Source organism: Meleagris gallopavo, chromosome 4 (assembly GCF_905368555.1).
Source record: "Meleagris gallopavo chromosome 4, MGAL_WU_HG_1.1, whole genome shotgun sequence".
NCBI lineage: Eukaryota > Metazoa > Chordata > Aves > Galliformes > Phasianidae > Meleagris > Meleagris gallopavo.
Window position 1 is genome coordinate 39,927,946 of NC_139407.1, and position 23,245 is coordinate 39,951,190.

Sequence of the window (23,245 nt, forward strand, 5' to 3'; positions counted from 1 at the left end):
ATAGCTGAATGCTTCACTGACAATATGAATGGTCAAGCAAAGGAGAAGAGCATTCTGCAGCCATGATTAGATTGAACTCCAACAGCAGGATAGGCTGATCTGAGATACAGAAAATCCATGAAGCTTTGCCCATTCAGGAGGCTAGAAAAGCTCTTGTAAAGCCAATTCACTGAGAGCATCAGGAGCAGGAGGCTTTTACTGAGCCTGTTCCAAACTAACCTTAGTTCAAATGACTATTTATGAGAAAATAATTCACACTTCTGACCTCTTTGAATATCAGATCTTCTAGAAACAACTTATTTTCAGTGCTGGGTATGCAGTGAAAACTGTACTGGGACTGGAAAATACATAGCACTGTACCTCCCCTTAATTCCCCAAGATGGCCTTTTTTTTTTTTTTTTTTTCCTCCAAAGAAGTTTAATGAAAATAAGAATTTGACAGAGCTACAATAATTACTACCACGAAGCATTAGGGAACACAGAGAACCTCTGGCACACAGCACATCTTATAATCCTTTGGAAGGACAGGCAGCAGCTAACAGTGAGACACTTATCCACGGAGCTCATCCATCATCTAACAACACTTCATTCCCGGTTACACACGATGTTTTTGGCAAACTTCCATACAACTTTCCTACTGCTGTTTCTAAGTAGTCGGCAGGATCTCTCTAAAATTTACGTGGAGAAGAATGGCAATCGCCACAGTTATTACCAACCACGCAGCTACGAGCGTGAAAGAGCTCAGGAAAGCGAGCGCGAACCACTGGCAGCGCGGTAGGACAGCCCGCACCGAGCTGCCCCCGCCCCGCGCAGGCCGCCCTGAGGCGAGGCGGCCGCTGAGGGGCCGGCATCCGCCCAGAGGCACCGCCCGTGCACTTACCAGCGCCCCGCGGAGGCGGCCGCGGGCAGCCGCTGTCACCCGGCGGGACGATGACCCAGCGCCGGGAGCCGAGCGCCCATCTGGACGAGGAGCTGCGGGCGCTGGGGTAAGCGGCGGCGGCGGCGGCGTGGGGGTCCGCACGCGAGATGGCAGCCCTCTTCTCCCCGACCCGCGCCGGGGGGCGGCTGAGGGTCGCGGGCATCCCCGCGCAAAATGGCGGCCGCGGGGTGCGGCGCGGGGCAGCTGGCGCTTAGTTCTGGCTTCGGTCGGAACGCCCGGGGGTAAACGAACGGCGGCGTGTTCTAGCGAGCGCCGCTCAGGGCGCAGCTCAGCGCCCGGTCCTGCGGCGGGGCGGGATGCCGAGGATGCTGGCAGACGACGTGTGAGTGTGATGTATCAACAATTAGAAAAATCAAGAGCGCAGGCAGGTGCTTCAAACATAACCAGGAGGTTATGGCTACTTCAAAATGTGACAGATATCCCTCTATCAGGGAGACCTTGTGTTTTGTGCTGTTCTCCCTGCGTGGGACCAGGGAAGGAATTCTGGGGGGCATTTGCCACCTGTTCATCCAACATCCGAGGGAGCACCTCCAGAGCTGGACCGCTTTCTCAGGGTGCCCTCGGCCCTAGCAGGCAGCCTGGTCACCCAGCACCACACCCCAGGGGGCACAGGGCTGCTCTGTGCACCTGTGCTTCAGCTGCAGGAATGCTGGCCCCTGCCAGATGCCACCGTCGCTCCAAAACAAAGTCCAGCAGCAAAAGGAAGGCCGCGAGTTGCCACAGGTCCTGCTCCCTTCTCACCACTGGCCAGGTGATATGGCTTGCCCACCTGCCAGCTCCAGCTGGTTTTGCTTTCCACACCAAGAAGGCTAGCAGGAATTTTTTCCACAGACAGCATTGCCACAGAGGGGAAGGAGTGTGGGGAGCAGCACTGCACAGCCAGGGAGGAAAGGGTCTGTGGTAGCAAAGATCTTCACTTACTGAAGAGCTTGGACTGCAAAGTTGAAATTGCTACACAGCTAATCATTTTCCTTATTTGGAAGCACCTGTTAATGAAGTGGCTGTTACTGAAGCATCTAACATATTGAATGAGGTAAAGTCACTTTCGTAATGGTAGCCAGAGTGTGCATTGTTTGCATTCCCTACATAGCTGTAAGATTACTCTCATGAAAAACAAAAATACAGAAAAACTTGACTTGCAGCTTCTGTGGAAAATGGGGTTCCAAATTGCTAAACTTCTATTCATTTAGTCTATATGGCTTGAGTTGATCTAAACCAGCAACCTATGCTCACAGATCGCTTTGCTTGTTTCAAAGTTCATCCTAATAGATGAACCCTTAGGACTGCAGCCCAGTATGGTACAAGGAAGAAAAGACAACTCTGTGAAAAAGCTACCCAGATCCATCTTTAAACTGAAGCTTATTTATTTTATTTCTACTTCAGGGGAAAATATAAAGTTTTCACCCTACTACAAAGTACCAACCATCCCCTTAATGCAGTGCATTGAATTAAATGAACTAAAACTGAATAAGCAATTCCAAGCAAGGACTCCCTTTGGATGACTAAATAAAGCCTTTTTTTCTAGTATAAAGTTGACTTTTATTTTCATTTTTCATTTCCTTTTTTTTTTTTTTTTTTAAAGAGGAAAAAAAAATCTCACAAACCTAACACGGTCTAAAAGATATCAATGTAAGTACTTTTTCGCTCCCCAGACATTAAGATTCAATTTTTTTTTCCCCTTAAAGTTAGTTCCTGGTGCTATAACAGCAATGGGCTCCCTTAGAACCAACATAGTATCTATCTAGCACAACTGAGTCCTGGTTCCAGTGAGGAATATATATTATTGCCATAGTAAAGACCAACAGAGAAAGGATTCATTCAGACAGGGAGCAGCTTTGACATTCATATATCTTTTGGGGCAAACTGGAGTGGGTTATTTTAAACCTTCTGCTTTGCTGTGCAAAATTCAAAGAAGTTGGAAGAGGTTGAAGAAGTGTGATATGGGAAGCATTTTAAGGGGAAAGATACAGGTGACAGAATAACCTCAGTTTACCAGATCAGCTGTGATCAGAATTGAAAGTTGACAGCCATGCAGATAGGTTTTGTACTGCATACTCATCTGACACTCTGCTAGGCTTGGAGGATCTGGTATTTGCTGGGTTTGTCTAAATTAATGCTACTGTAATAATGTTGTAATTACTACATTGTTGAGCGCAAGGCAGGAAAGAGAAGATAAAGTTGATATATTCAAATCCCCATCTTATTTTGTCCCTGCCAGGAGTATACCATCCATCACAAAAAACTAATCAATGAAAAAAATTAACAATCCAAGTTATCTTCAGGAATAACCGTAGTCACTTAGAGACCTAGGCAAATCTACAGCTGTTTATCAAGTTATATCACTGCTCTCAAGAGCCTCAGTATTTATAAACATGAACTTTTGGGGCCTTTCCATTAAAGCAAAAGAGAGCAAGTGTAATGGAGTTGGCTTTTTTTTTTCTTCCTTGTTTTAAACTGTTTCATTCGGTCGGTCAGTCTGAGGGAAGATGGTGGCTTGTTTATTTGGAGCCCTCTAGACAATTTGAGAGGTTTAGTGGTCAGTTAGTCAAGCTCAAAACGGAAATCCAGAATACTGTCAGCATCATTGTCAAGGTGTTTATAGGTGGAACCACCACCGAAAAGAAGATCGGAATCAGAACATTTGTTGTTAAAAAACACATCACCTCATTAATTTCTTCCCTAAGTGTATGAACACTAAAAGGGAGCTTTGAAGCTTTTCAAGAGACACGTATACTGGTTTAAAGGAAAAAGAAACTGACGTGATTCTCCTTATGACGTCTGCATGGATGACTGGAGTCAGCTTTTTTTCCAGTTGCATTTATTGCTAAAATATTTTATATTGCATTGTGAACCTCGCGTAGCTGATCGCATATAATCTGAGTTCGGAGTATTCCTCTTTGTATTTCTTATATTTGTGCAAGAGATGAGAATGTGGACTGTCTGGGCATCTAAGTAATTACAGTCTGGTTTGGTAACATACCTTCAGTCTCAACATGGCTTTGGTGATACTAGTGTATTTTCTGTCTTTCAGGAATGAAAAGAAGGGGGGGAAGAGGAAAAGTTTTTGTAGCATTCTTCTCTTCATAATTTCACTGTTCTTTCTCATCTATTGTAGCGCAGCTTTTATGCTTCTCCTGCTCCAGGTTTGACAGTACTGTGTGACAGGTGGTATTTGTTTGACTGAACAGTACTCTTCGTACTTAGCTTTAGTAAGAAAATAAATTATATCACAGGCCTAAATCAGATTATGATACATTTTAGTTCTGGGTTGAGGAACTGATATGAGCAGGACAGGACAAGTAGTCAGAAGATTTCTTTTTTTTATCTGTATCTCTAATGTAAACAAGAGCAAAATTAAAACAGTTAGAAAGTTGGCAAAAGAAGTGGGTAAAAATCAGAACCAAGTCAGTTGAGAGAGTGGAGAGAAAAAATAGAAGTGAAAAGCAGAAGCTGAAGTAGAAACAGCCTGCGAATAGAAGACATGAATGTAAAGGTTGGATGCATTGAAGTCACTTCCTCGTATTTCTATTTTTTAATTATTGTTCCTATGACATGCTGAGAAGTCAGTCCAACCAAGTACTTCACATGGGTGTGTGATTAGGTGTGTCACATTAAGTTTCAGTGTGACACATGGAAAAGTTCTCTAATAAACACATTTTAGGTTGCCTGCCACCTATAACTCTTCTTGGCATTCTCACCCTTTCCTAGATTTCTTGAACCTAGAATCGTTAAGGTTGGAAAAGACCACTAACCATCTAGTCCAACTGTCAACCCATCACCACCATGCCCACTAAACCATGTCACTCAGTGCGATGTATATCGACTTATGTACCATTAAAAACATTGACAAATCATCATTTGTAGTGATGTGACGTAAAAAGATCCCTTCCAATTTTAAGATGATAGGTAATATTTCTAGGGGAAAAAAAAAAAAAGAACAAATTTGACACATTTGATCTTGGAATTTCTGAGATTTAGCATGCATAGACTTGGAAAGCCAGTGAGGCCATTATATAGAGTCATTTTTTGAGTAAAGGCACATGAAGAGCATCATGTACAGTCAAATGAGATAAATCAAGCAGTACAGTATGCTAATCCTTAAACTAAGAATGGGAATACTTCTTTAAGAATATATATATGGTATATAATTTTGTAAGGAAATTCAACTTGCTATAATAGAAGGTAATTTTTATACCTTAAAATGTGCAAAACCTGCCAATATCTACCACCATCAAAGAAAAAAAGAGATTAAATAGCTGTTCTGAATAACATAGGATTGAAGTCCTATTGAGAACACTTTTAGATCACCTCCACTTGCTGAAGAACTTAATGAAGATCTTTGTTCCCTTTTAGAGGTAAATGAGAAGTGACGTATTTTACTGTATTTCTGCTTGGCACCTGCAGCCTAGACAGCCACAATGCTATCCACAGGATAACCCAGCTGAACACCGAGAATCTCCTTCCCGATTCTGAGAAGGAACTGTGAAATCACCTGACTTTTACAAGAGTGAACCAAACATACAGAGTGTCTAACTCCATCCAGGTTATAACTACTTAAGAGCATAATCAGATAAAGACACAGAAAATAAGCCAAACATCTGCCTACTGCTCTTATCTGATAGCGAGGCATGCATCAGTTAAGCATTGCTTCAGACATGAAAAACAAATGGCAATCAAAACTTCTTGCTGTGCGTACTACTGCTGTTAGATATCTTTAGTTCTTATGATGAGGAAAAGCGAGTGCTTCCACTGGGTGTTCAGCGGTTTGCATACAGAAATGACCGAGAAGAGGGTCAGCCAAGTCCCTCAACGCTTACCTGTAGGTCAGCCATAGATGAGTGTTTGTGTTTCTTGTATACTCTAACACCGTTAAAAAGTTAACCTTCCTGATGCTGGCTGTAGTGTCATTCACCAGCCCCTATTTACAGGGGCTGAAAATAAGTGTTTTAGAGGAAATGTCTATACAGTTCATAGAATCACCAAGATTGGAAAAGACCTCCAAAATCATCCAGTCCAACTGTCCACCTATGGCCTGTATTTCCCACTAAACTATATCCCTCAATACAACATCTGAATACTTCCTGAACACCTCCCGGGACAGTTGCTTTGCCAACAGCTTTACTGAAAAAGGCAGATACCATGCACAAAAACTGATCTGTAGGTGACATTGGAATGAAACTTCTGTAACTTTTTCTTTGATATATTTAGTTATTAAAGAATAAACGAACATTTTGAAGAGGGTGTTCTTATCTGAAGAGGAAATTCCCCACTAAAAACACTGCTACAGTGTGTTTCTGATTACCACCACCACATAGAGAGCTCTAGTTAGTACGTTAGCTGTACAGATCTTAAAAAAAAAAAGAGGTTGTCATGTCAGCACACCCTTTTCTGGGGTTGCAGTGAGTGTCATAGCTGCAGTGATACTGATATAGCTCGTGCTGTGGCCACCAGTTTCCCCGTAGTGGGAGTCACACTGGTGCCTAGGTGGGCAAATACTTAGGACTGCACTGGGATGTCTTGATTCTCTGGGGTACCGTCTTTTTTCTTATTCTTCCTCATCTTGACAGTGAAGCCCTTCCTACATTGTCACTGATATGATCTAATCTGAAAAGTAGTCTGATTTCTGGAAATGTGATACTTTCCAAAGAGAAGCAAAGCTAATCCCAGTAGTGTGACAGGCTTGCCTTTAGACGTGCTGTCCATAGGCGTGGAAGATGCTTCCACTCTGAAAAGCAGTAGGAATAGTATGGTTCTTCAGCAGCACACAGTGATTAAAAAAAAAAAAAAAAGTGCTTTTGAGCATAGGATAGTGAGATTAACATAATTTTGGACAAAGTTAAAGGAACAAGAATTGACACATGACTCTGGCAGCAATTGTATACCCAGTCTGAAATCATTTGTCAAACTGACAACAAGGAAACTAAAACAAGGAGTGGTGCACACAGGACTTTTGATCAGAGAAATGAAGTAACTGGAAAAAACCTTCCAGATGCGTATGAGTTCGAGAGGATATGCAAAGCCAAGGGCAGCCAGCAGAAGTGGCTCAGAGAAAGGAGAGGTCTTCTCCCTCTTTCCCATTTTATTTCTTCATAGAGAGGTTTCTGTATCAGCATCCCCAATTTCTTCACTCCTGGTAACTTTCAGTCTGACAAGTATCGGAGTATGGAACATATTCCTGGAATTTTTGTAGTAGATAAAGTTCTGTAAGTTGAATCAAATAGAAATGACTTTTTGAAGGATATTTGGAGAGAGCCCATTTTACCACACGTGGACTGTGATTTAAAAATGAAGAGCTGACAAGACAATTCAGCTTTTGGGAGTGGAGCTTCCTGCTGGCCTCAAACAGCTGGATGTTTGTAAAAACTTTTAAATACAACTAATTTCTTGTTTTAAGTAGATAGACAAGAGAGTTACAATGCATTTTCTACCTGTTTTCCTCCGCCAAGCATCATTCAGAACAAAACTCAAGCAGAGGGCGACTGCCCCTTATAACGAGCCATGTCTCCCTACTTTGATACCTGCAAAGACTGACCTTCAGCCAGCTGTCTTAGAAGTTCTGTTGGTATCAGACACTGATTTACCAGGTTAACATGACTTTCTTTCTTGCTTTTTTTTTTAATAAGAAAATTTGAAGGATTTCTCCTCCTGCCCCAATCTCCCAACAAATACTTAAATTCAATGGAAGCACATGTAGTAGTATTAACTACAGGGCTTTAGGTTAATTTTTAGCGTTATTTGCTTTTACCTTTGTCATCAGACAGGTTGATTAGGAGAACAGAAGGATGTTTAAACATTTTCATGGGGGTGTATTTACTTCCCTGGTAGTCTGTGTGCAAATGATTACTTTTCAATGCAATTTTTAAATTGTACCCATTTCCATATGGTCGGAACAAATTTTGAATGTCCATTTTCTTAGCACAATAAAGTAACCTGAGAGTTGTTACTAATCCAGCCATCTGTAACAATAGATGAGGGAAAAAATAGCCATGAGTAAGATAGCTACTTTGACGCTGGGAGCTGTGTTATTGCTTCATGTTCACTTTTTAAAGCTGAGAAAGATGACCATAGTAATATCCGAGGGATTTTTGTCTGCAATAGCGTATTGCAGAGGAGCAATGCAACTTTTTCAGCAGATTTAAATATTTACTTTAAGCCAACGTTATTTTTCCGGGTAGGTGGTATGACTTTCTCCTTCCTGCAATGGTAGAATGTCATTAAATCACTCTTGCAAGTAAGAGAGCACATGTAAACAGTCCATTTTATAAACCTGACCGACTTCTAGTTTAAATTCTTCATAGAAGACTTCTTGGAAATAAAATAATAGCACACTTATAAGTGACCTTCTTTATGAAGATGACCACTCACAGATTTACTGAATGTTTCTTTGTCACAGCAGTAAGAGAAAACGCATGATGAGATTGCACTCAAAACACAATGTTGTCTTCTCAGCTGTAGAGCCTGCCTACCCTGCATGCCAATACGATCCTCATCGCATCAGAACAGATCTGACCTTTGACTGTTACTTACTTGGGCAGTTAATCCTAAAGCAGATTTTGGCTGACAGGTGTTTCTGAGGATGACAGTTTGATCTTTAAATACTTATTATTTTATTCTACTGTGTAGATGGTCCACATAGCACGTTCCAGAGCCAAAGCAGCCATACTCCGCCTGTATTGAGTTTCACATGGTTCTTGTCTTCCACAGAGTGGAAACAGTCTGAAATCTCTCATAAAGCCAGCTGGCCTTTCAGATAGGCAGCCATCTAAATTCAGAGATAAACATTTGTGAGAGATGCCAAGATAAGTGGCAGGTTCTAATGAACAGAAAAGGAAAAAAAAAGAGTGTATAGTTACACATCATTTCAGTTTGAACACTGTTGCAATATGAACACCAGAAAGCACTGTGATCCAATGTCTGCTGTCAGTTAATCTATATTTCAAGAGCTGAAATAATAATGAGTTTGCCCCCACAGTTACAGGCACATAGTTTTAGAGAAAGGGGATAGGGAAGCAGCACCGCTCCCATATGGATGAGGGGAAGGGTAGTAGAGGTACTGCATTCTCTCCTTCTCTATTCGTACACACACCAGAGTTTCTGGTAGTCATTGTTAATATTTGCCTACAACCTCTTTTAGAGAATTAGGGCTTTAGCTTTCTACAGCCACATCCCTTTTTCTGTGACCAGTTTCAAGAGTGGTTCTAATGAGATCCTTCTCTATTGAAAGAAATAAGATGTTTCTGTTCCAAGTCAGTCTGGATAGAAACAAGGCTGTAAGAAGCATTGTGTAGTCTTCATCACATTTTTTATTTATTTATTTATTTTTTAATTTTCCCCAGAACATTCCATGTGGATTCCTCATGGAATTTTTCATACATAAAAATGTATGAAGTGAATTCTCATTGAAGTTAAATGAAGCAAGTGTTCAGTGCTTTGTTGCATTGCTCAGGTCATATGCAGCTGAGTGACAGCAATGGCAAGGTTCCCAAATTCTCACTTCAGATTCTGCTGGTTTACCTTCTTATCCTCCCCTTCATTCCTTCTTCCAAAAAGGTTACGCTTCATATGAAAGCATCAGTTTAGGCAAATCAGCTTAATTGCAGTTATTAGCAATGCTGATGAACTGAGTTGAGGGAATTAGAGACTGGGAGGAGATATTTTTCTGTTTTTATACCCAAACGCTCCCTGTTTGCCCCAAAAGAGGAAATGTACTAAAGTGTATAGATTTATCAGGAAGTAGAGATTCTGAAATTAGACAAAGGGTCCTGCATACCCCCAGAACTGCTTTCACCTTATTAGAGAACATCTGGGTAATTTCTTGGTACTTACACAGTCAGCTCTTTGTAAATTGGAAGAGCATAATTTCATAGTTACAACAAAGATCATTTTGTAAGCTTGTCAAAAGGAGGCTGCTGAAAGGGGCACAGTTCTTTGCAACCTGTATTTGCCTGTTAGAAGAATAACTCAGTTGTAGCAGAGTTCGTTCCAGTTCTGCTTCTTTCTCTGACTCAGCTCCAAAACTCAGCAGAAACTGTCAGCTACGAACAGAGTGAATGATGCTTTAAACCCCTTGTGTCTTCCCAGGTGGTATCATTATAACCTTACTCGACATGCAGCAGAAGCCCTGCTTCTTTCCAATGGGAAGGATGGAAGCTATCTCTTGAGGAAGAGTAACGAAAGAGAAGATTTGTATTCCCTCTCTGTAAGGTAGGGTATGAACAGAAGCATCTATCTTACGGTACCTATCTGATGCTACACAGCTGGTACTTTAAAGACTTTTCACTTAACTTCCATGTATGTTTGCATCTCATATACTGATAATACCTTCAGATTTCATTCTGGGACCCGAACTATTGGAAAATACATTCCTCATGATCTAGTCCTGTTGAGTGACTTTAGAATAAAATATGCACTGAATTTGGAAAGGGCTGTCTTTTTTTCCAAAATACAAACTAATATTATTGGGAAAAATGTCATTTTGTGAATTGGTATAGATATTCTGTCTGTATGGTAAAAATCTGCATGACAGTAATGAGAGCTTAAATGCCTGATAGATGTCAAAAATGTTTACAATGAAGAAATAGTCATAAATAGAAAGTAAATTTAACAGTTAATTGATTGTAACTTTACAGTTTCTGGATCTGTGAAACTGTCATCCAGATAATCCAGTGATTTGCTGGATAGTTTTACTCCTCCAGTCTGGGCTAAGACTTGATTTGTAACCAATAGTGTACTACTGATTCAGGTAGTATTAGTATTTCCCCAGTTACAGAAATAAGGCTGTTGAAATCATCAGAATTTCAGCAATTTACGTCAGTTCAGGACACAGCCAGTACAAAGCACACTTAGCCTACCCTGGGTAATTCACTACTGAATCATATTGAAGGAATCCTTAAAAAGCCAAGAAGCAGAGAAGCCACAATATTTTTTGGCAGGCAAAATGAGAGAGACATGCATTAGACACACAAAGTAGTTGCTGCATGTCAGCACCCTTGAGGTAACCAGCTTTAAATACATCCATAACTTTTGGCAACTATATGATATATTAAGTCTCTAGTGAATGTTCAAGCTATTGCATTCATGCTCATTTCTGCCTCATATTGGGACTCTGAACTGCAGCTCTGGTGAATCCTTGCCCAAGGAGTTTGTGGATGCCCCATCCCTGGAGGCAGTCAAGGCCAAGCTGGATGTGGCTCTGGGCAGCCTGGTCTGGTTGGTTGGCGACGCTGCACATAGCAGGGGGGTTGAAACTAGATGGTCATTGTGGTCTTTTTCAACTCATTCTATGATTCTATGAATCACAGTAACTTTTTAAACTAAAAGTACTTGGATATACACAGTGATGCTGGTTATTCACAACCCTTGTAGGTGGGAAGTTGTTCTAATAGGAGATGAAAGCTGAAGCGTTAATGAAAATATATTTGCCATTTTAACAAGTTCTAGTCTTATGATACCTAGAGAAATCTACTTGGGCCAATTCCAATCTGCTATTCAGCTCTTGTAGTAAGGATCAAGAGTTGCTCGCTGCATCACTGCATGTGGAGTATTCCAGACCTGAGTCTGGAGGTTGGTCTCTTACTCTGTTACACTGCTTTCATGGTGGCACAGCTCCCTAGAAATACTAATTTTTATTTTAAGATGTTTCATTTATTTATTTTCTGCTGTAAGTATAATTTGCTCTTTAGATTTTTTATATTAAAATTTCATTTTGGAGTAAGTAATTCAGTTTCATTCTGATGTCTTGCAGGAAGAGCCATTTTAGAAATTATAGCTTTCATTTTCTTATCTCCTAAAATTCCTTTACTTCCCTTTTTACCTCTCAAGAAACTTCACCAGTCATCGTCATTTGTAAGAGATAGCCCTTGGTGTTTTAACCGATTGCTGTAAGATGACAAGGAGAGAGATCACACACTGCCTGAAACCCTATCTCCCAGCTGTATTAGCCAACTTGAAAAAGGAAATAGAGTAGAAATTGCTCTAATTGCAACATTGTATTTCCTGTGAAATTAAATGAAAAGGTGAAGACCCTGTAATTGCAACAAACCATTGCAGCAGCTATTTGTTAGCCAGAGAGTCAGGCTTGTGTCTGAGCTGATGGTAGGGCAAAGCACAGGAGAGATGATTAGGCACGTTCTACAGTGCCATGTTCTAACTATTGTTCAACGAGAAACACCAGTTTGAAATTATAAGCTCCTGTAGAAGTGTCAATAAACATTAGAAAAAACATTGTAAACCCCCTTTCTCAACAAAATTTGTTAGTATTTTTGCTACATGCATTTTTTCTGAGCCAGACTTCTCTCTGGACCTCTCTGGATGCTAGTAATGTTAACAGAAGTCACTTTTTCACAGAAAAGATGCTTGCTCTAAGCGCTTCACTGACTTCTGAATAAAAATAAGTACCCTTCCAGGAAGTGAAGCCTTGCACACTTCTCTAAATATCACCAGCTTGCATAAACAAATTATGTTACTTCTCTGACAGTAAGAGGACCCTGACTCTTGTTTGACAGCACCCAACACAGTGCAACCCTGAGGACAGAGACAGCACAGGCAAATTGTAAAGCCTTCATTGTTCAAACAAAGCAGAGAATGAGACTGCGATGACACCTGAAAAGTAAAGCAAGTACTTCAAATAGTAGAGGCAAGCCATCAGAACTGAAGCTGGGTAAAAGATGATCATCAACCTGCTTAGACAGAAACCTAAAGATCTTGTTTATAAGTCTTCTTATTGATTTGTGACAAGATTGACTATCTTGATCTTTTGTGGCTTTTGCTACCGTCATCTGTAAAGCAGCAATTGTGTTTTCTTAATGAATCTGATTCTCAGATGTATTGACTAAGACTGAGGGACAGTAAAGCAACTGTATTACTGCTAAGACTGATTTTGTGCTAGATTTCCTGTAGTAGAAGCTACTGTTTAAGGATTTTACATGCCAAATGTCCTTTACAAGTCCTCTACAAGTTTTCCTTTTCTGTTGCAGGGGAAAGGATTCTGTGAAACATTTTCACGTTGAGTATACAGGAACCTCACTCAAATTTGGATTTAATGAATTTTCCAGCTTGAAGGAATTAGTCATGCATTTTGCAAATCAACCTTTAATTGGAAGTGAAACAGGTAAGTAAATTTTCACAAACATGCTTGTAGTCACACTTCATACAGATCTGAGTAAAAGGCATTTTTGGTGTGTTATAGGGTAGAAATGTTGTTAAAGTGTTCCTCTTCAGAAATCCCCAAGGTATTTAAGATATCCCTCTTCAAAAACACTTTCAAGTATGCTGTAGACAAAGTACACGCAGCCTGAGTTTTTGCTAGCTAGGGACATAGAATGCTTTCTCTCTGAGAACCAAGGAAGCTCTTGAAAACATGCATGTAATGGATGGAGCAGAACCTTCTTATCAAGGACAAAACCAAAGCAGAATGTTTACCTGGTGAGAAAAATACATATTCATGTATAAAATTAAAATCTTCCTAAAAGAATAGGAGGAAAAAGGACCTGAAAATTTTGCTCTACTCTCCTTCAATCAAGCAAGTGATATCCTACACTTTCCTGTAGGAAACATGCCCTGTGTTATCTCTTTCTCTGTTTACAGCAGGTCAGCCTGCTGATCCCATCCCACCATCACATGGATTTGTGTTGCTTTAAAAAAAAAAAAAAAGAAAAGAAAGAAAAGCACGGGTTTCATGAGCAGCCAGCATGCTACCTGAGTTAAGTGTCAAAAAGTTAAACTCTATTCCTACAAGTGACTTGAACACGACACTATCAGACTGGGACCCCCCAACAAGTAGATGTGCATTAGCACAGAAGTGCCAGTTTTACATTTAGCTTCAAGGGTGAGAGCTGACAATAAGTCAATACAAATTAGTGCCAAAAATTGTAGTATCCCATGGAAAAAGTGTATACAAATAAATCATACATAATGACCAGTAGTGTGAAAGTGACCAGCTAAATGCTGGTTGTCAATGCAATAGCTGGGATACGTCACACAGTAAATAAGCACCAGCGCTCTTCTAACACAATGGATCAGCAGCATTCAATTTGAAGGTTGCTTTATAAATATTTTACAAATATAATGCAGTGCTACACTCAATATTGTGCTTGTGTCTTTCAGAGCATTCTCTTAAGTTGTTTTTAAGTATGCTTAGAACAGTTTGTATTTGTACTCTTTGCACCAATAAGAAATGCTTCCTGCAAAATCAGCCATGCACCTGCAGGCCTAACTCTGCAGAGATGCCAGATGACGAGGCTATACTTCCCCATTCTGTCACTGCATGCATTACAGACACTAGTAAATGAGGCTTGGGTGTCACACAATCTCTATGGACAGGATCAATACTGCTGAATGAAGGGCTCACTTGCCACTTTAAAGCTCCTAACTGGATTCTGCTAGCTCTATGGAACCTCTAAGGTATTTAAGTTGGACATACTACATAGCAGGAAAAGGGCATTTGAAGATCACATCAAGAATTCCTCTACCTTCACTTGTTATGCATAACAGTAGAGAGGAAGAGAATGACAACACACTGTGGGGTGATAACTGATGTATGCTAAGAAGGGAGCAGGAGCTCATTAGAGCCCATTCTCACCCAGTCAGTCATCATGGCTGATGACCAGTACAACACAGAGACATACAGCAGGCTTGCCAAAGAGCCAGCAGAATTATTTCTTAGGCCACACTTCCTTTCAGTGAAAGGAAGCTTTCACTGTACAAATCAGCTTTGGCTCAGGCATGAGCAGAAGGTAGTTGGACCAGTTTTTCTTAACCATTGTTATCCTTACAAACAATTTTATAGAGAAAGACTGAGGTCAGGAATGAGAGCAAAGCAAGATAACACGAATACTTTTCATCCCCACCTTTCTAATAGACAGGATTTGATAAGACAGTAACAGTGAGGTAGAATATGTAAGAATTTTTACTATCTTCCATCCACCTTTAGTCTCACTGCAGCTAATTGTGTATCTGAAGACATACACCAGGCTCTTTGATCAGCTCTTAAACTTTTAACTGGAGCACAGCAGTTCTTTTGTACTGGGACAGCTGCAGGATTGTGCTTCCAGGCCCACAAACCTCGTTTTACTACAGCTTTGTTTGCTACTCCAGATTGCTACACTGACTAACATTCTTTTCTGCATGCACTTCCTCCTGAACTACAGATAATTAAAAGGAAACTGAGACTGTCAGTCCAAGAAATAAAACATTGCAACCTGAATCTGTTCACTAACAATCTTAAAACAATTTGGTGTTGTGTTTCTGTGTTTCAGTCTTTATTCAAAGTGAAAGGTCAGAATGCTGTTGTTAACCATTTGCTTTGTTTATCCATTCTCCTCAAGTTATTTTCAAAACATACAAAAGCTTTGACTTGTTACTCAGAAGAAAAAAAACAAAAGCCTTGCTAACATGTGGTTAGTAAGTTTCTTCTTAGAAATAGATACATGCACAAACAGCAAGAATCTGTTACTATTGTTATATCGTTGCAAAATGATTCTGTACAAGTATCTTTTATGGAGAAAAAAAGGCATGGAGAGCTTAATAGAAAGCACATACAGTATAAGATGTTGAACTAGTCCAGCCAGTTTTGCAGCATGGATCTTTGCCTACAATGTATGTACAATAACACAGTCTGTGCAACAGATGAAGAGTAGTTTTGTAGACTGGTGATAGGGTGCGTCTCTATTTTCTTACTGATGCTAAAGCATTTTTTTCCCTGCAAGATCAGAGAGAATTAAACCAGTTTTCATTTTTGACCTATTGCAAGCTGAACATAGGTACATATACCCATGTGCCTCTGTTAACAGGTATCAGTTGGTTAATTTAAAAAAAAAAAATCATGCTTTCATTTCCCTTTGTTGTCCTTCTTATTACAAAATATGATTAAGACTTCATTTCATACTTAAGTTACTCAAATCACCTGCAAATTTCAAATTCAAGTCTTTAACACCTCTTGCACTCCTTCTGCTTGTCAGCTAACAATACCAACATAAAATACTAACGTAGCAGCATTTAGTATGCTGTGATGTTTTTAAAAATGGTATTAGAAGGTATAGCCATTCCTGTTTTGGGGAGATCTTCTCTATGAGGAATATGTATTAGATTCACTGTTGTTAATGCAGCCTTTGTACAGGCAGTATTACTGAGATCTTAGGGAAGTTATTAGCTCTTACAACTTTACAATTTTTAGGAGTCTATAAGCAGGAGAGGAGTCAACTTTTCGAAAGGGTAGATAACAGCAGGAGAAAGGAAAATTGTTTTAAGTTGAAGGAGGGAAGATTTAGATTGGACGTCAGGGGGAAGTTTTTTTACTTTGAGAGTGGTGAGGTGCTGGAACAGGCTGCCCAGAGAGGTTGTGGATGCCCCATCCCTGGAGGTGTTCAAGGCCAGATTGGATGGGGCCCTGGGCAGCCTGATCTAGTATTAAATGTGGAAGTTGGTGGCCCTGCCTGTGGTGAGGGGGGGAGTTTGAGATTCATGACCCTTGAGGTCCCTTCCAACCTGGGCCATTCTGTGATTCTGTGAAACTAACTCATTCTACAAGCAAGCAGCTACTTCCAATTACTTTCTAAGACTGTCTTGACATATTACTCACTCCTGCTCTTTTTCTCTGCAGGAACCTTAATTGTATTGAAGCATCCCTATCCACATGAAGTGGAGGAGCCATCTATTTATGAGTCTGTCCGAGTTCACACAGCAATGCAGACAGGAAGGACAGAAAATGATCTTGTTCCAAATGCTCCCTCAGTAAGTTGCTCTCTGGCAAGAAAGGTGTTTGAGTTGGCTTGAGTTTAATGTGATTGCTAGAGTGAGCTATGGAGTAATGCTGATAATTCATCACTGTATGTGTTCTGAAATACAAGTAGTCTTCACCAAGTAAGGCAAAGCAGACTTGCTAGAAACAGACAAATAGAGCCTTTCAGAGCTGTTGCCTCTGAGACTGCCAGTGCTGTCTACAGCAGGCCAAGGTGAGTCTGACCATCAAGCAAAGTATATATAAAGGGTTTTATATCTCCTGTGTTACCTTCCCTTTAACATGCAGTCTTATCAGGAATTAGAAAACAAATTCTAAAGGCCAGATTGAGAAGTATTATACTTTTCTGACAGCACTGGTCAGACTGTATGCAACAACACCTATGTCAGGTTGCACAGCAAGCCCTTGTTTTGGCAAGCTTTTAGCAGTGTACAGGCTGGAATGGAGGAGATAGCACCTGTGAATCCCAACATCAGTTAAAAATTGATCTTTTTTAAAAAAAAAAGTATATTCAAAAATATTCAGAGACAGATAGGGACACGTTTGGAAAGGGAAACCCCAAACTGAGTGTGCTACAACTGACTAAGTGTATCTGTATTCTGGTAGTCACATTACATTTGATTTTTTGTTGTTGTTTTTAGCATTTTCTTATTTAGACTTACTGCCTTTTAATCATCTCATCTTAAAGCAGAAAGATGGCTTGCTATATTCTAACACAGACTTGCACCCAAAATAGAGAGAAGAGCCCCTCAGCCCTAGTAAAAAGCAGTGTCATGTTAGAAGCTATGGCTTCCTGGTGTGAGAAACAAGAGAACATCTTCATATCCATTTGAGCCATCTGTTCTGATATCTGTGACTCACTTGGACAGTAATTAGAGACTTTAAATCCCTAACTCCTATTTAAGTGAGACAGGTGGTTTGTCAGAACAGTATGGCTCAGAACACAGAGGAGAGTATTCTAATAACTTACTAACTTTTTGAAGTTAAAGAGGAAGAGTTACATTAATACACGCTAACAAAGTCCATACAAGAAACACTTTGTATCCCACATCCAACCATTCACAGCTGATTTCCACTTAAACCTCTAAAGGAACTTAACTTTCCTATGCAGCCAATAAAAGGCTTTCCATCCTCCACCCCACGCCCCCCTCCAGTAATGGCAGTAATTCACTGACAAACTCCAGGTACTTCTGTCTATAGCATGTAGAGGCAGACAACCAGCTTCACTAAATAAAGATCAACCATAATTGCGCATATTTTACTTCATTTAGTTGACAAGATGGCAGGCCAGAAGATTGAATAGAGAGGCGTGGTGGAAGAGTTTGTCTCTGGAGTCAGCAAAAGTTGGTGTTTATCTAAGTGGTAAGGAGCAGGGCACTCAACAACAAGGACAAGAGCAAGTGGTTACAGGAAGCTGCCTGAGAACAGATTGCTCTTCCATCTATGGTTACAGGCAGAAGGGGATGTGGGAAACGGAAACTGAGCTGATTCTCTAACCCCAGTTCTTTTTCTTATTACTTCACAGCTTGGTACTAAAGAAGGATATTTGATAAAACAAGGCAAAATCGTCAAGGTAAGAAAACCTCTTATTCCTTGCTTTTACCCTGTAACTGCCCACCGAAGCTAAGGAGAATGCTGAGCTTGGCCTGGATTTCCCTGTGGGGAGGAATAATTTGTCTTCTAAACAACAGCAAAGCACAACTGTAAAGCAGAGCAAGTCAACATATATAAAGGTTTTTCTTTCCTAAGAAGTGCTACATTAAATTCTCACAAGACAATTACCATCCATTCTCGATCTTTCAGAACTGGAAGACAAGGTGGTTTACACTGCATAGGAATGAACTTAAGTATTTCAAAGACCAGACAGTAAGTAGCAAGCACCAGTTCTATTCTCTAAACCTGTACAGGGGCAGCCACAACATCCTCCTACTTCTGGCTTCTTGCATACGTATCGCTGTTTACCAAGTTACAGCTTCCCAAACTGTCAGAAGGACTTTCAGGTATCATATTTTCAGAAGGACTTTTAAAGTCAGAGTTTTGCTGATTACCTTGATGAGTAAGTCGATAAGTATTGTAGCTAGAAACCATCTGCTGTGCTCCACCTGAGTCTTACCTACAGGTCAGAATTGCTCTTTACAATGCATTTTTTGTTTCTTTGTTTGGTGGATTTCAAGCTACCATCACAGCTTTCAGCGGTAACTTTAACAGACAGAGAACAGTACTACTGACGTATTTCTGCAAGTACTAGAAGTGTATTTTGCATTCCTTGATTTCATCCTTTTAGTTCAAGTGGTTGTGTAGTTTACACAAACAACTGCAATTAAAGGAAATTCTTTCTTATCAATCTGCCTAGCACAAAGACAGACCTCTTGCACCTGGGAAAAAGTTTGTCGTTACAGTTGTGTTCCATTTTTAACTTAAATGGAGTAAGAAATACCTTTAGAGTCCCTCCACCCTTATAGTACCTCCACGGCAAGTTCCTGCACAAGTGCAGTCAAACCATTGGCCACTGCTCAAGTCTCTTTCAAGCATCTTGCAGATTTTAACACCACAGCATACACCTGCCCTCTCAACCCAAACATTCCCATCTATAAACAGCTCTGTAGTACTTACAGGGTTTGCCATTAGTGCTCATTTCAGTTAAAGCCACCTGGAATTAAACTTCCAATGTAACATTTCTAAGGGCAGCACTCAAGTGTCTGAATTGCCTTTGTGACTTACCAGGCAAGAACACAGCTTGGTCAGAAGTGCAGACTTCTCCCACACAGTTCCAGCAGCCATTGATGTTTCTGTTGTTGCTGTACAGTTCACTGCTAGCTCTAGGCTGGCACTTATTAGCTCATCTCAGCACGTGCAGCTTTCTCATAACATAGTGCACAAATATCAGCTATTGAAACAGAGAAAGATGTAAGGAAAGGTGAGAAAACATCCATATGAGTCATAAAGGATCACAAGAATTGGTGAGGATGTTCAGATAGAGCAAGCAGCTCTTTCATTTCAGCCACCTCTTCTAAGGTGCTCAACACGAGAAAAATAAATCAAAAGGACTCTCACACCTGGACAGAATGAAACTCCTAAGGGAGTACATACCTGCTCCCAGATACTTCTGGGCCTATCCCCTAGAGAGCCACACACACATTACTTCAGCTCTCCTTTTGCCTTCTTCCTTACTCAGCTTCAACCTTTTAAAGCTTTTAGGAATTAATTAAATCTCCAACAGCTGGTTAGAACTGATAAGATGTGTAACTATCTCCTTGTCTCTGTGAGCCTTAGCTGGATACTAGTTGTATTATAATGAATGACCCAAACCCTTAGCAGTCTGTGTCTAGCTCTGACTTCCTGCAGTAGTTTGTCCAGATCTGAACCTACTGTACTGTCTCTTATATTAGGCTCAATTCATCCCACTTCAGCGCTGATGTTGTTTAGCTGATTTAGGTTCACAATGCTTGTAGCTTTCATGCCTGTACTCAGAGAGACCCAGAGCACCCATAAAGGTCATATGCACTGGAGATGGACAAAAGTAGCCTTATATTTCATTTTCACATGTTCCCATTATGAAATTATTTTATTTTAAAGGCCACAGAACCAATTCGGGCACTTGACTTAACTGAATGCTCAGCAGTGCAGTTTGACTATTCTCAAGAAAGAGTCAACTGTTTCTGGTAAGTTGCATTCTACACTGTGCTGGGGAGATCAGAGTAGCCAGGGGTTTCAAATGGAATCACTGGGTGCTTTTGAAAGCTCCCTATATTCTGAAGCCAGCCCTGATCTTAACAAATCTGATGATAGCCTCTGTCAGTGCTGCGTCGCTTTGCCAGACTACCGCAGGCAGAAGGTTTTATTTCATGATGGGGAGAAAGAGGGCAGGCCCATATTTTGCGGGCACTTCTTTTTCTGATCCTGAAAAGGCATATAATCATTATTGAGGCATATGGTACTTATTGAGGTGACCCAGCTGGCACTTGGGTCCCAGTGGGATCCCTAGGAACATGTCCCTGAGCCATAGACTGTAAATGCTGCCGGTCAACCTTTCCTGTACATGCTGCCCTGCGCTCTGCCAGTGGTGGTGCAAACCAGTTGGCTTCAGTTTTAGGAGGAACTACTGCTTGCTCTAGCAACTTAAGAAACAGCTCTAATTGTTTATTTACAGCTTAGTGTTCCCACTAAGAACATACTACCTGTGTGCAAAAACTGGAATAGAAGCAGATGAGTGGATTAAAATACTGCGATGGAAACTGGTAAGATGGTGTGTGTTGTTATGGCAGCATGCCTTGTGCAGCAGTACTGTGGTACTGCCATGATAAACTCCCAGTGCTAGAGCACACCAATGCTCCAGGTGTCATTATCTGCATGGAGAGAGTGCTGCTCTGGCTTCCAGGCAACTAGGCTGGAATATGGAGTTTTCATGAAATATATGAGCCTGCCAGCCTGCTATACTACTTTTGGGATGTACTTTTTGATATATAGGCTTGTTATGAAGAAGCAATTAACATCATTAAAGTCATTGCCCTCTAGATGGTGAACAGTATTGAACAGCACAGATTGCACATGTTGGTCCTGAAGGAAACAGGAAGACTTAAAAACGTTACTTCCTTAAGAAAATCAGTATTTAGCTTGGTTTTACTCACCCACATCCACATGCAGGTAGACAAATGATAACGGGTTGTTTCTCTGTTCTAGTCACAAATACGGAAACAAGTGGAGCAGCGCAGTGCCTCCAGTTCCCAGTTGCACCCCTAATCCTTCTACTCCATGGACAGGAATTGCCTCTCAACCACAGGGAAGGCATCTGACCACAGGAAGACAGTTCCACGTCTCCATTACTTGCCCACACGCAGAGATTTGCATCCAGCTCTGCATACAGAGGATCTGTACAGCTGACTGACTGCTTTCAGGCTGCTGAGTCGTGTGTGGAGACCATTGCAAAATCACAGCGTCAGTTTGATGTGTGTGGTTTATGTCTTCAAGGCTCAGTCATTCGGGCACCCATTAACTAATCACAGAAGTAGTCACTTCAAAACTTCTGTGGTTATCCAGAGCCATCTTGAGAACTTACTGCACGCTCCATCACAGCTACTGTTAGCAGCACAGACTGTAACACTCAGCCTGTTATTTAAAATGAGGCCTTTCTGGAAACATTAAATATTACTTTTGTGTGGCCTGTTGGGATCTAAGCCAAAAGAAGAATGACAGAGCCAATTACATTTTTGTAAATAGTATCTACATTAACACCTGCAGAATTAAACCTAGTATTTCAAGACTCTTTTGAAGGTGATGAATGAGTAATAGTTCTGGTCAAGCATATTTTTGTCCATTTTAGATTTATACCACTGTTATGGCTTTGAATGAACATTTATTTTAAATGGCATGTACAGGATATGGTAAGCAGTGACAGAAATGCACGCTTGTTTACAAACCCAGGCTATGAAAAACAGGCAGCTAATTCTAAGCACGTGTGTGTGCTGCTACAGGACCCTGAGGATGGATGACAGAGCTCTGCAGAAGGCTTTGCTGGTGGCAGCCACCAACATTTTAGCAGCACTGAGTTGGACCCCATATGCACCCCTTTGAAAATGAGCTGGATTTTGTATTTTTTTTTCCTATCAAGCAGATAACTTGGTTTATAAAACAAGAAGTTTTATCCACAACTGCATTCAAGAATGAAGCACTGAACAAGAAGAGCAACAGGAAAGCACAATATACACTAAAAACATACACATATGCGTTTGTGTGTTTGAAAGAGTATATCTTCTACATGATGGATGAACATTTCCATATACATTTTGGAAGACTCAAGCACACCTAAGTGTTGTGGCTCACCAGAGTTCAGAAGCAGAAGCCTTGTGTTTTGGTGCTATAATGAAAAAAAAGAGGTGTTATGTTTTGAAAGCAAGTTTTAACACTGGAGGGTCTCAAGGCCAGCCCGGTCTGATCTCCCATCTGACCTGCTCCTCTGGGAGAGGTGGGGTGAGCAGGGAGATCCCTCTCTCTGTAATGGTCACATTTTTGATGAACTGCTGCATGCATGCAAACCTTTTCCCTGGACAATGTGCAGCAGCAGCTCAGTGTTCAGTAGATGCCTTTACTGTGAGAAAGATGAAGAGAAAAAGGGGAAGAAACATACTAGAAGAACATACTAGAAGGAAAATCCAGCTTTGGACAGGAATAGCATTTTATTTCAACTTATACATTCAAAACATTTGTAAATATTTTTATACACTGTTTTCTGAATAAAAAGTCATTATAAAACTACCAAAGCTCTTCTGTAATTCTGTACTGCGTCATTAAAGCTTTGCAAAATAAGTTAGTCCTTCTTTCTGCCTTTAAAGTCAATATAACAACTTGCATCTCCAACTTAGTTAAAAAGCACTGATGACTTGGCACACAATAAAGGCGGTGTCAGGAGAAGAAAGATCTGATGTTCTCCCGTACCATCGCTCTCCTGTGCGAACAGCTTGGGAGCGAAGCTCCAAGTGCAACCACTTGAAGCAACCTTCCTCTTCACATGTTACAAAACATCAGAAGCAAGCTCAGTATGTGATGCCACAGACAGAAGCCAGCAAATCAGCA

At 40.7% G+C, this 23,245-nt stretch overlaps 1 protein-coding gene across 3 annotated transcripts; it reads left to right on the forward strand.

The window, feature by feature from the left end:
* The first annotated feature begins 806 nt into the window (after positions 1-806).
* Positions 807-22,932, forward strand: DAPP1 (dual adaptor of phosphotyrosine and 3-phosphoinositides 1). 3 transcript variants are annotated; one of them, XM_085222962.1, is made up of 9 exons: positions 829-985; positions 10,021-10,143; positions 12,915-13,048; positions 16,538-16,668; positions 18,201-18,248; positions 18,479-18,541; positions 20,252-20,337; positions 20,826-20,913; positions 21,356-22,932. In XM_085222962.1, exons 1-9 carry the CDS (start codon positions 930-932, stop codon positions 21,413-21,415), a joined length of 789 nt encoding a protein of 262 aa, XP_085079088.1. In that variant the 5' UTR covers positions 829-929; the 3' UTR covers positions 21,416-22,932. The 3 variants fall into 3 exon arrangements, 2 of the variants coding, with proteins under 2 accessions (XP_085079089.1, XP_085079088.1); XM_085222963.1 differs by lacking the exon at positions 18,479-18,541 and having other exon boundaries at positions 828-985; XR_014883071.1 differs by lacking the exon at positions 21,356-22,932 and having other exon boundaries at positions 807-985; positions 18,479-20,337; positions 20,826-20,891.
* The last annotated feature ends 313 nt before the right edge of the window (positions 22,933-23,245 follow it).

Coding starts and splice junctions, on each gene's coding strand:
- DAPP1 (XM_085222962.1), top strand. CDS start 930: ATGACCCAGCGCCGGGAGCCGAGCGCCCATCTGGACGAGGAGCTGCGG. Junction 986..10,020: donor GAGGAGCTGCGGGCGCTGGG/GTAAGCGGCGGC, acceptor GTGTCTTCCCAG/GTGGTATCATTATAACCTTA. Junction 16,669..18,200: donor TTGTTCCAAATGCTCCCTCA/GTAAGTTGCTCT, acceptor ATTACTTCACAG/CTTGGTACTAAAGAAGGATA.